The 13,245-nt window shown below is 36.1% G+C and overlaps 1 protein-coding gene across 1 annotated transcript; it reads left to right on the top strand.

Annotated features, from left to right (window-relative positions):
* The first annotated feature begins 612 nt into the window (after positions 1-612).
* LOC145593643 (zinc finger CCCH domain-containing protein 53-like) lies at positions 613-6,369 on the top strand. Its single transcript, XM_081649935.1, has 10 exons — positions 613-1,144; positions 1,464-2,734; positions 2,848-3,024; positions 3,249-3,434; positions 3,516-3,610; positions 3,719-3,976; positions 4,125-4,296; positions 4,593-4,814; positions 5,192-5,272; positions 5,388-6,369. The coding sequence occupies exons 2-9, from the start codon at positions 1,569-1,571 to the stop codon at positions 5,223-5,225; spliced, it is 2,310 nt and encodes a 769-aa protein (XP_081506061.1). The 5' UTR covers positions 613-1,144; positions 1,464-1,568; the 3' UTR covers positions 5,226-5,272; positions 5,388-6,369.
* The last annotated feature ends 6,876 nt before the right edge of the window (positions 6,370-13,245 follow it).

The raw sequence follows: 13,245 nt of genomic DNA, 5'->3' as shown, positions 1-13,245 counted from the left end.
CACCTCTAGATGCTACTCAAAGTAACCAATATTTAACTCATTTATATTTGCCTTAAATTTATCTAAGGTGCTTGCCAAACAAGATAAATCAAATAAGGTGTTGTATACTTTTAGCAAGCTTATCCTTCAACATTTGTTAAATGTGTTGCTAAATATAGTTAGGGCCTGTTCTCATTGACTGAACTGAGCTGAACTGAACTGAACTGAACTGAGCTGACCTGAACTGAACTGAACTGAGCTAAACTGAAATGAATATTTTATAAAAGAAGAAAATTAAGAGCTGAACTGAATTGGACTGAATTGAACTGGACTTAATTTCAACATAAGAGAACAGGGCCTTAACGTCGCTTTTTCCAAAATTTATGTCATGACACAATGTCTAAACATCTTTGAAATAAATCGGGATAAGATGACAAAAAAAAATCTCCTAGTCCCTTACATGAATTTTATAGTTTATCTCAACACTATGAATTAATTAGGAAGTTTTTATAGTCTAATAAACACTAATCAAGAATTAATTAATGAATCAATAAAACAAAATAAGAATAAGTTAATATAAATGTTAGGAGAGCAAATAGGCCGAAAAGAAGAAGATAAAAAGGGGTTTAGAGAGAGAAAATAAGGAAGAAAAGAGGAGAGAGAGAACGTGCTGCTTATATGAACCAGATCTGAATCCGCTGTCTTCTTCTCACTCTCCCTTCAATTATAACCCCAACTCTCACTACTCAACTTGACTACTTCTTTTACATTTTAGTACAAAATTTTAGAGAGAGAAAATAACACTTTACTTTCCTAACCTTTCCTTTGTTTTAGAGAGAGAAAAAACACTCAACTAAAACAATCATCTCTTTAGAAGTTGAGAGTGAGAGCTCTCCTCAAATACTAGTAAAAGTAAACAAACTCTCTCTCTAAAATCAGAAATAAACAAAAAAAACCCAGATATTATTGAGTGTTAATTTTGATGGGTTTTGAAGATAGCATAATGTTTGAGTCGAATCAACTGCAGCAACAACAAGGCGATGCTTTCGCAACGCTTGTATAGATGTTATGTTGGTGGTGGTATATATTAGAATCAAATATTATTGATTTGTATGATTATTATATGACTAATTATTGTTCAAACTTCATGGGGTTATCATAACTGGTAAGTTTTTCATCACTAGTATGATAGATGTACTCATTATTATGTTTTTCATTCATTTTGTATATGAATTAACAAATTACATAAAATTAGATAAAAGTAGCAGCAAATGCATGGGAGCTGTTCTGCAATAACTTTTTTCAGTCACTATGATATGCTTTTGTAAAAATAAAATTTTCTCTCTCCTCTTTTTATTCAACCCCACGAGAATACACCTTTTTTTTTTTTTTTTTTTTTTGGGAACACTTTGGGCTTGACTTTGCATTATCTCACTCACACTCCTTTTTTTCCTCCTTTTTAATTTTTTTATTTTATTTTGCAGGAACAAAAAAGGTTAATTGCTCCAATAATTAAGTTTGGTGATTTGTTTATCTTTTTGGTGGAAGAATTTGGAAACTTAGAGAAGAGAAAGAAAGGAAGATAAGATATGGATCCATATGAAGCAACAAAGGTAGTGTTTTCAAGGGTACAAAGTTTGGATCCGGAAAACGCTTCTAAGATTATGGGTCTTTTACTAATTCAAGATCATGGTGAGAAAGAAATGATACGATTAGCGTTTGGACCGGAGAATCTACTACACTCTGTGGTAGTTAAGGCTAGGCAAGAATTGGGTATTTCTCCAAATACGCCTTCTACTACTCCGCCTTCGAATGCTAACAATAATAGCAACAACAATAATATTAATAATAATAATAATGGTAGTGGTAATACTAATAACTTTTCTAGTAGGCAAAATTCAACAACTTCGTCATCTTCTTCTAGATTTCTGCCTAATGGTATTAAGGTTCCCAGTTCTATTACTTTGCCTACACTTAGTAGTCCTTCTTCGGCTTCTTCGCCTTCGTGGGGTGGTTCTGTTTTTGCCGATTATAGTCGCAACCAAGATGAATTGATTAGCCCCATGTCAAATTCTGGGAATAGCTTTGCCAATGGTACGTCGAACCCGTCTACCTTGAACCCCTCCACCCCGCCTTTCTATGTGAGTCGGAGGGGTGGTGGTGAGCTGATGGATGAGTTCCAGCTCCAGGAGCAGTTGTCATTTTTGAATGATAATAATAATTCGCCTACTCTCCGGTCTAAGAGCACCGACCTGTATTTCTCACAGGCGGAGCTCGAGATGGGTGGCGGAGTTGGCGACTTCGGTCATCACGGAGTCGCCAACTCCGCATCCTCCGCCTGGGGTGGAGGCAGTGGAGGAGGACTCCCCCACAGGCGGAGTTGTTCAGTTAGTGATATTAACTTGGCATCATTGATGGATGACCCGGCTTCCGGGTTAGGGTGGAAGCCTTGCCTCTACTATGCTAGAGGCTTCTGCAAGAATGGCTCTAGCTGTAGATTTGTTCATGGTGGTGGAATGATGAACGACGCGGATGCAGCTGCTGCGGCTTTGGTGGGTTCGCCGAGTAAGCTAGAAATGATGGAACATTGCCACGAGTTGCTCAGATCTAAGTCCATGTCCATGCAACAGCAGAAGCTCATTGCTGCTGCCATTGCTTCAGCTTCATCTCCAACTTCTGCATCAGCTTCTTTTCCTTACTCAATGAGCAAGGGATTAAGCTTATTTGCTCAGCAACAGCAAAATGATTCTCCAAGGTAATTTTTCTATAAATGGTACCAACAATCATTGTTAGCAGCTGTTTTTTCAGATTGAATTGGTAAAGTTAGTTTAATGTGCTGACTATTTGATTGTCTTTTGATTATTGCAGAGCTGCTGCTGCAGCCGCGGCGGCTTTGATGATGGGGGATGATTTGCACAAGTTTAGCCGGTCCCCTAGAGGGCTTGATAGTGGCCGGGGTGATTCGAGCCCGGCTTCGAGGCAGATCTACTTGACTTTTCCAGCTGATAGCACATTTAGAGAAGAGGATGTTTCCAGCTATTTCAGGTATGTTGTTACCATTGACTATAATTGATTATGATGATGATGATAGTGATGAATGATGATGTCTTATAAATTATTATTATAATTATCATGCAATTTGATGATTATGTTGTTTAATTTCCTTGTTTGCTGCCTTGTATTCACAAATTTATGATTTACCCAAAAAGAGTAAAAAAAAAAAAAAAATCATTTTGATTTTAATTGATTGATTGTTATGATTGTTGTAGCATTTATGGGCCAGTTCAAGATGTGAGAATACCATATCAGCAGAAGCGTATGTTTGGATTTGTAACCTTTGTTTATCCTGAGACTGTTAAGATCATACTGGCTAAGGGCAATCCACATTTCGTTTGCGATGCTCGAGTTTTGGTCAAACCTTACAAGGAGAAGGGCAAAGTGCCTGATAAGTTCAGGTAAATTTTCGTCGAATTTTGACTAGAACTTAATCTTTTGATAATTTCGCGAATATAGTTTGCTTAGATTATTTCTTCCAGGAAGCAACAGCAACAGCAGATGGAAAGGGGAGAGTTCTCATCTTGTAATTCTCCCACTGCCCTTGATTCTAGGGACCCTTTTGATCTTCCACTTGGTAAGAAAGATGCCCAAAAAAAAAAGATAATCTTTTTATTCTGTTCATGTTGGAACTTGTATTATTGCACTTGTTTTAAGCATTATTTAACTTCAAATTGAATTTTAGGTGCTAAAATGATGTATGATACACAACAATACATATTGTGGAGGAGGAAGCTAGAGGAGCAAGCTGATTTGCAGCAAGCTTTGGAGCTGCAAAGCCGAAGACTGATGGGGTTGCAGCTCCTCGATGTTAAACGAAACCATCACCATCGTTCGCTCTCCACCGGTGCTCCTCCGATCCATTCTCCGACTCAGTCTCCTAACAGCATATTCAATCAGTCCCTCCTCAGCTCCGACCGCAGTAGTCCAGATGCTTCAGATGGTATACACTAGCTCCCTTCATTAATCTTTTTAACATTAAATTCAGTCCAGGAAATTCAGTGCCAAATTGCTCAGTTGTTGAACAGCAGCATTTATTGTAGTAAATTTGTTAAGTTGTATTGAACGGATTGCATTTTTTTCTGCCCCAGAAAACTGTGGTAGTCCCCCACTTAATGACGCCAAACAAGCATTGCAACAGGCTATAAATGAGGTAACTGACAGAGAAAAGGAAGGTTCTGTTGGTGGGGAGGATAATAGCAACAGCAGCAATGGCAATGACAATCCTTGTCATGAAGATAACATCATCCATTTACCCGAAAGGTGACTATTTTTACCTCCTTTTGCATAACCGATTCATTATTGGCTCGGAAGTTACCCATCTTAGAAATTATGTCACTCACTTGAGAACACAAGATTATGGAAATTTCTAGGCAATGCATTTGTGTTAAGAGTATGATTATGAGTTTTATGACGATTACCCAATCTAATTAGTAGTAAGCTAGGAGACTTAACATGTTGCAAACTTTCATGACAAAAGTTCGTTTTAGTATAGATCAATTTTCAAAATGAGAAAAATTCTTATGCCTTTTTTTCCTTTTTGGTGTTCATAAATGTAGCTTGGAGCATAATCTCCCCGATAGTCCTTTCGCTTCCCCTAGGAAAGGAGCAAGCCAGTACTTGAATACCTTTGCGGGTAACAATGTTGGTAGCGGGAACGAGGTGGAGATGCTATCTAACCTAGGTGCAGCTTCTGCTAACGGTAACGCCAAGGCTTCCTCTTTCCATCCTGCCACAACCGCATTGGATTTCAAGTCATCATGCTACTTCCAGTTGCCTAGGTATACTTGATGCAAAGTGTTCTTTTCCTCCATTTGAAAACAATTATTCTTTTTGATCTATGCTACTGATATAATGAGGGGATGGACCTGTTATAAAGTTATTCTCCATGAAGAAAAAACATTGGACACATAATTTTTTAATTTTTAGAAAAAAAAAAACTTAGGCTTTTTTATTAATCATGGGGGAAGGGCTCCACCAATTTGAAAGGAGGTAGCACTAGATTGGAAAAAAGGCCTAAAATTATGCTAATTCTATCAACCCAATATAATTTGAATGCTTTTGATGCTCTCCAAGACTAACTTGGTACATGCATCTATTACTAGTTTTACTACACTCTTTGATTACTAGAAAACTTAGTGTTGGACTTTTGGTGCAGGTTTTCCCCTGGTCATGGCGCTATTGGTATGTAGGTAGCGGCTAAAAGGCAAGGTTTTGGCGTTATTAATCATTATTCAAGGTACGTCGTTATCACTAAATCTAATAGAATTATTTCCTTGTTACATCACTACAGCACGAAAATTTGTTTATGTTTTGTTCTTTTGGTGTTTTTTTTTGCTTTTGTTATTTTACAGGGAACGATTGAGAAAGAAGTTTGTTACAAACCATTCTGTATACCAAGTCATCCAAGGTTCTTGTTTGAGGAACATAACATAAAAATAAAACCGATAATAAAAAAAAAAAAGCTTTGCCACCGCCATCACCATCGCCACCGCCATCATTATCGATCATTTGAAAACTTCTACCACCACCATCACCACCAAATAGTGTACCAAAGTTCCTAGTAGTTGTATTAGTAGAAGCGGTAGTACCATAATTACCATACAATACATAAGATAAAAGGCAGTTAGAAAGAGAGAAAGAAAAGAAAAAAAGTGGGGTCAGTTTATTTATGCCCTGTTTGTTTGTTGTACTACTATTTCTCCCCCAAAAAATCTCTGATTCTGTAGTTGGAAGTTTTGGAGAGTGGGGTCCACAGTAATACAACCCAAAGGTAAAAAAAAGAAAGTGAATGATTAGTGTGTAGTACTAATAATAGTAATAATTGGTAGCAGTAACTCAGCACTGTAATTTTCAACCTTCCCCTTCCTTTTTTAACCCTTCCTTTCATTCTCTATTTATGGGCTATTTTTTTAGGTGAAAAAAAAAAAAGAAAGAGAGACAAACAAGCCCTTAAAAAATATAGGTTTTTTTAGTCTTTTTTTTTTTTAATTATTAGGAAAAAAAGTCCTTATTTTGTACAGCCAAGCAGCACAAAGTCAGAGCAAATAGCAATTTAACAACAGAAGAATTGGAGGAAATTGGAAGGTTGTATCAATGGGAAGGTGTGAAGCAAAATCTAAAGATTGAAGAACTCAGATTATCAAGTATAAAAATAGTATGTAATTTTTTTTTTAGGGTTTTATTTAATTACTTAAATTGATGTTATTGTATACTTCTGTAGACTTTCTCTTTTAAAAAAAAGATGATGAAAGAAATAGAAAAAAGGGAATTTATAATGGGAACAAGTCTCTATTTTAGTGCAATCCAGCTATGAATTAATGCTTTATATACACATATATATATGTATATTCAATTTTATAATTTGTTGCCTCTTGAAATAGGACAATTTGTCTCCTTGTTGCAGCTTCATTTCCTCAATTACACAAGTCCAAATTTGTCTTTTCTCCCTTATTACTCCCCCACCACTCTCTCATAACTCACTTTCACATTAGATTAGTATCTTAGCCTATTTATTGCTTGGACAAATGACCTATATTAGTTTGAGGTATACACTTCTAACCCCTTTCTCCGTCCCTCTAAAATTGTCTCGTTTATCTATATTAAGAGTTGTATTAAAACATTAAGAAAGATGGATAGAACCAGACAACTTTCTATGTATAAGCATACAAACAAAGAAATTACTTTAATGATCCTATTATTCCTATGGTGTATTCTACTAACTTGGTTTTCACTTCTATAAACTTATCCAAATTTATTAGATCTTTTGAAAATTTCTTTTAATTATAATTTGTATTAGGATAATTCTTAACAGAACTTATTTTTACTAAACTAAATTTATCTAAACTTATTACACCTAAAGTAAGTGAAAGTAAGATGAACAGAACAACACTCAGTCTGGGATCGAACCTTAAGATTGGAAGATTTTTTGCATTCCAGTAGGTCAACACTTTTTGCGAGATACAATCAATTGTGTGATAAAGATCCATGAAATTCTTTAACAAAAAAAAAAAGTATTTTAACTAAATTGAAACAAGGAGAATGACACTTTGGTCTAATCACAAACAATATTTTTTTTAGTGTTTAAAGAGCCATAAAGAACGAGTAATGAAAATCATCCCAAGATCACCCAAAATCGGGAGGGTGGTTATGCTTGTCTAATCACAAACAATGTAGGCATATGGAGATGACAATGAAAGTATATACACACAAATCATTATAAATGGAAAATAATGTGTTGAGAAAGAGAGGGTAGGGGCCAAAGCCAAGGCCAAGAAAGAGAGTTTCACAACAGAGAAGAGTCACATGGGGGAGCTGACAGTACATGTGGGGTCACTCTAATTTATATTTATTTCCATTTAATTTTTTTTTTAAAATTTTATAAAAAAAAAATTGAGTAATAATTTATTTTTTTGTAAAAAAAAGGGACCCGTCTCTGTGGGTTTGATGGTGAGACCCATCCACCAACGCCTCCCACCCCCCATGTGAGTGATGCCACCCTCCATTATAACCCAACAAATTCATTTGTGGGCCCCACCCTTTCTCTCTCTATAAAATAACTTACTTTCTCTCTCTTACTTTCATGGCAGTCAGTATTTGACAGGAAAAGACATTTTTTTCATGGATTTTTCAAAAATAATTTTAATAAATTTTAAAAATTAAAAAAATTTGAAAAATAAAAAATAAAAAAAGGGGTTGGTTTTAGATTAGATGGGATGCCACACGTATGACAAAGTGCACGATTGCAGGAATCTTTAGGGCTCTGTGTATTGTGCCCTGTGTTTATTTGTGACATTTTTAATTTTATTTTGTAATAATTTTCTCTTTAATTTTTCTATAAATTATTTTTTAAAAATTAATATATTTTGTGGGTTTTGAATTTGTGTAATCTTGTTTTAATTAGTTGTTAATTGCATTTTACTTGGGAGTTTGTAAAATAATGTTACATTTGGAAGGTTGAACACTTGAACAGGCTGGTAAAGGAAGATAAGTACAAGAAATAGGAGTATCCTATTCCTTTGTTGAGGAGTTTGTAAGTTAAAATTTTTTAAATGTTTTGCTTTTGTTTTGGACTTTTGGCTCTTTTGGTTTGAATGATTTAATTAAGTAGAATTCTTTCCTAATCTATCTATTGTTTAATTAGATTTGGCTGTATTATCATAACTTCATTAACTGAACTAAGGGACTAATAATCAAACGGTTGGATGCTATGATTTGCATTCAATTTTTTTTTTTTAATCTACAACTTGAAAAATGTTACTTCCCCGTTTTCATTTAATTGACGTGTTTAATTTAGGAACACAAACTAAAGAGACGATAGAGAATGAGGGAGAATGATAAAGCAAGTGGGAGTAGACTATTAAAGGCAAAGTATATAATTTATCCAAAAGGGAAACATGTCAACTAAAAATAAACTTCCAAAAAAGTAATACGTGTAAACTAAAAAAAACCATGGTATGTATAAGGGTCTGTTCTCATTAACTGAACTCACCTGAACTGAGCTGAACTAAACTGAACTGAGCTGAATTGAACTGAACTGAGCTGAACTGAATTGAAATGAATATTTTATTAGAGAAGGAAATTAGGAGCTGAACTGAACTGAACTGAATTGAATTTCAACGTAAGAGAACAAGCCCTAAGGCTTCATAAAAGAAGTTAAAAATGAAAAAGATCTAGAATAACAAAACAACAAGTGCACGAGTCTGTGTGTGTTTTTTGTCATAAATTTTCATTTTACCTCATTTTAAAATTGTATTTGATGCTTATATGTAGTTATACCATTATCCTAAATAAATTTATTAGTAAAAAATACACCATCTTTTATTTTGTACAAGTATTATATAAATGGTAAATGACCTATTAAGCTCTAGCTAGCTTGTGTGGAAGAAATGATGAGAAATCTTAAAATCTAATGCTTTTGCTTAGATATTCTTTTATTTTGATCATTAAAGAAATGAAAAATTGCTCTCATTAATTTGGACTTTGCCTCGTCCACCCAAATTAATCCCTACTTTGGATTATTCCCCACCACTCCCAATTTTAGGGGGTATTAATTTCTATTGCACCTAGCCGGTAATCTAACCTGATATTGCAAGTTACCAGACACGTGTCAACACGTGATAGGTCCAAAAAAAATTAAAAAAATATTAAAAACAAAAATTAAAAAAAACTACCAAACCCAGCCCCCCACCCTAACCCGGAAAACACCCGTTCCCCTGCTGCCGGAAAACGACGGCCAGCCAACACCTGAAAACCCCTCCCGCGCTGCCGGAAAACGGCGCTCAGTCATCCACCCCCCCGCCGCTTACCCCTTTCCCTTTCCCCACCCCCGAAAACCCCTCCCCTGCTGCCGGAAAATGATGCCCAACCCTTCACCGCCCTTGAAACTTACTCCTTTCCCTTTCTCACCCCCAAATACCCCTCCCCCGCTGTCGGAAAACAGTGCTTACCCCTCCCCGTCCAGAAACCCACCCCTTTCCCTGCCCCTACCCTCAATTTCACCCCCTTTTCTAACACTCAGCCACGAAAACCGGCTGTGCTGGGTGGTTTCCAGGGTTTGGGATGGGTGGTGGAGGACGGTCGGTGGTTTTTGGTTGAAGTCGGAGGTTAGCCGACCGATTTCCGGCAGCAGGGGAGGGGTTAGGGTTTTTGGGTTAGCGTTTCGGCGAGATTGAGGGTGGCGGTGGTGGTGGAAGTGGATGTGTGTGTGTGTGTTTTTTTTTAATTTTAAATTTTAACATATCATGATGCGACACGTGTGCAACTAACTAATCACAAGTCAGCAAAATTTCTCTCTTCAACAAGTTCCAAGTTATTTGGGTGCAATAGAAATTCCCCCTAAAGTTGGGAGCGATGGGGAATGAACCAAAGTAGGGATTAATTTGGGCGGATGAGACAAAGTTCAGATTAATGGGTGCAATTTTTTCCTTAAAGAAAATCTTAAGAATGGATTTGTTTATAAATAATGACTTAAATTATAGTTAGCTAGTTTACTAGTCTAAAATTACTCATAACACAATGCAACTTACGGTGATATATACGTCCTCGATCTGTCACAGTAATATTACAATGTTTACCATTTTGACATTGGTTAAGAATTTCTCTTTAACTACATATTGAATTTATACGTAAGAAAAAATATAGGCATGTTTCATGTATGTAAGATCTTGTTAGAGTCTTAGAGTTTGTTGTCTTGATATACGCATTCACAATTATTATTTTTACCGTTGTATATAATTTTATTTAAATTGTGATATATGAATTGCAGGTTAAGTATTGGCGCATAGCACCTATATGTTTTAGAAATATATAGGATGACAAAATGTACCACTACAGCCTAATAAGTGATAGGTGGTAGGTATTTTAGGAGAAAATAATCAACGACATAAGATAACAAAAAGTACCACCACATGTATAATAGTACAGAAAAAGTACTATTAATACAATTTATACCTTAATGGTACATTATAATACACAAAAATGTACCACTGTAGAAAAATATCAAATGAAAAAATATAATAAAAACCCCATACTACCCTCCTATATGCATGCTAAACATATAGGTGCTATGCGCCTAGATGCACTCTGAATTGCAACCGTCTCAATCAAGTTACAATATCAAATTAAAAGAATGGAGAAAGCATTTATCTTAATTACTTCTTCCCTCCTTTTCTATGACTAATGATGAGTAATGGCTTTCCCTTTCTTTTTTCATCAATTCACATTGTCCCCTTCATTCTTTTTATTTTCACCGGTAATAAAAGGAGCCATGCATGCATCTTACACTTCCACAGTATTCTTATCTTTTATATGGTCATCCTTCATCGCTTTTAAATAAGGAATGTCACACATGGTTATTTGTGAATTGTGATCAAATAGAACATACGCCATTAGGATTGAGTTAAATTCAAATTAATATTATCAAATGGGATTGATTTGAATTCATAACTAATTTTAATTAGCATTTATATAAATATAAATAGATTAATTTTAATTAAACTTATCTTCAATCTAGGTTAATTCGAGTTCATTTAATTTTGTATTTAGATAAAGTTTTATTAAGGACATTTTGTCAGAAACTACTTATTAAAAGCATTTTTTTGCAAGAAACTACCTAATAAAAAAAAGTTGTAAGAAACTACATACCTATTAAAATAACAATGTTGTAAAAAACTACCTATTAATATAATAAATGTTGTAATAAGATTTCTTTCGCCGGATTTCTATCATTGACTAATTTCTCCGGCGTTGACCACCCTCAGCGGGTCACATGATTATGAATTAACCAAATTCTCACCTTTTTTTCCCCAATTTGGTGCCTAACATCAACATTTAATCCTTATATCCATCAATTTATCCATCCTTTGCTTCCCTAGCTTGCGTCGTTTTCCCTTCCCCTACTTCCCTTTGACAATATGCGTTTTGGGTTTCTTAATTTGGGCTAATTTTGTGAGTTAAAAATTGGTTGAATTAATGTCGTGGGTTTCTTCGTTGTTGCTTTATTGTTGTTGGGTTTAGCGTCGTTGGAATGACGACTTGGTACGTGTGGCTGTTGTTTAATTTGTTGGTGGCTATGGATCTTAAGGTGATGCGAGACATATGAGCAGCGAGCGAGGTATGGTGAGGAAGAGTTGTGTGCCAGTGCTATTAGGTGGCGTCAAGAGGAATAGAGGGGAGTGTTGTGGTGCGGTGAGGAATTGCGAAAGAATTAGGGCTTGTGTTGCTTTTGGGGATGCGAGAGGGTGGATTTGGGGGTGTTTTGAGGTGGGTTTGGGGTGTTGTGGTGGTCGGGAGGTGGTGAGGAAGGTAGCACTGCTGGTGGGGCATGAAAAAAGGTTTTAAAATGTTATGTGACCGGCATGTGGGTGGTAAACGCCGGAGAAATTAGTTAACGGGTGAAAATCCGGTAAAGAGTAGTCTGTTACAACATTTTCATTTTAATAGGTATTTTCTTACAACATTTTTTTTATTAGGTAGTTTCTCGCAAAAAAAATGCTTTTAATAGGTAGTTTCTGACAAAATGTCCTTTTATTAATTGGATGTGTGTACATTTTGGGTTTAGGTCATGCCCTTCACATTGGAAATAATTTGTCAATTTTAACGATGTACATGGTGGAAATTATGAGATATTGGTTGTGTGATGCTAGAAGTGTTACATTTGATGATTATACAATGTCTTACAATATGAGGTATATCTCAAAGGAGGCAACATTAAGTTTGAAAGAGGACATTGGTTGTGATGGAGTGGTGGCTAGCTAGTATCGTGGTTAATTGTCATTGTATAGAGCTAAGGCAACAACTTGGCCGAGAGTGGTGGTTGGATCCAATTGGTGGTGATTACATGAAGAACTAAGATAGAAGTTTGAGATTATACACTACCTCCGTTACACATTATGTGCAACATTTGCCAAAAAGGGATGCTACACATTATGTGCAACGAACTAATACTTTCCATTTTTAGTAATTCTTTTTGGCTGAAATTACTAACATATCCTTATAAAAATTCAATTAACACATTAAATCAAATACTGTTAAATAATTAACCCAATTTAATTCATTGATTAATTTAACTTAACATCCTTCATTATGATTAAAATTTGTAACCCATATTCTCTCTCCTCCTTTCCAACCACCAGTCCACCACCAACACACTTCCTGTCACATCTCTCTCAGCCACCACCACCAATCAACAACTACCCACTTTCGTTATCTTCTCTCACATCCACCACGTTTCCTCTCCCTTCCCTCATAAACCACCACCACAACCACCACATTGTCGCCGTCCTTTTTTCATGCCTAATAAAAAAGCGCCTCCCTTCTAGTGCTAATTGGACTTAGATCCCTTCACCCCCTTCTAGTCGTTGCCCACCTCCCCGCTCTAGTCAGATCTGTTGATTTTGAGGGTAGGTGGGCTAGTTTCAGGCTTGGTGGGTTGATTTTAGAACAGTTTTGGGTGGTTTCGAGGCGAGTGGATGGGGTGGATTTTTGGGTTGATGTAGTGGGGTGGGGAGGTAAGTTTTTAGGGTTTCGTTGCGGCTTGCAATTGCCGAAAATGTTGTCCGAGTGTTCGACAGTACGTGGTTGACTGGTTGTTTGGGTGATGAGGTTGAACGCGGTGGTCGATGAGGGTTTGTCGAAGGTGGTGATCGAGATGTGGGTTGAGGGCAATAAGGTTAAAGGCAGTGGTAGGTGGCGTGGGTTGAGGGCAGTGAG

The sequence above is a fragment of the Chenopodium album genome, chromosome 19 (genome assembly GCF_948465745.1).
Source record: "Chenopodium album chromosome 19, dcCheAlbu1.1, whole genome shotgun sequence".
Lineage (NCBI taxonomy): Eukaryota > Viridiplantae > Streptophyta > Magnoliopsida > Caryophyllales > Amaranthaceae > Chenopodium > Chenopodium album.
Note: the sequence above shows the minus strand (reverse complement) of the source record. Positions and strands in the feature narration are given on the sequence as shown.

Bases quoted from the DNA above. Each gene is read 5' to 3' on its own strand.
- LOC145593643 (XM_081649935.1), top strand. From the start codon at position 1,569: ATGGATCCATATGAAGCAACAAAGGTAGTGTTTTCAAGGGTACAAAGT. The intron at 3,435-3,515 runs GTAAATTTTCGT...TATTTCTTCCAG, and splicing joins AAAGTGCCTGATAAGTTCAG to GAAGCAACAGCAACAGCAGA. The intron at 3,977-4,124 runs GTATACACTAGC...TTTCTGCCCCAG, and splicing joins TAGTCCAGATGCTTCAGATG to AAAACTGTGGTAGTCCCCCA.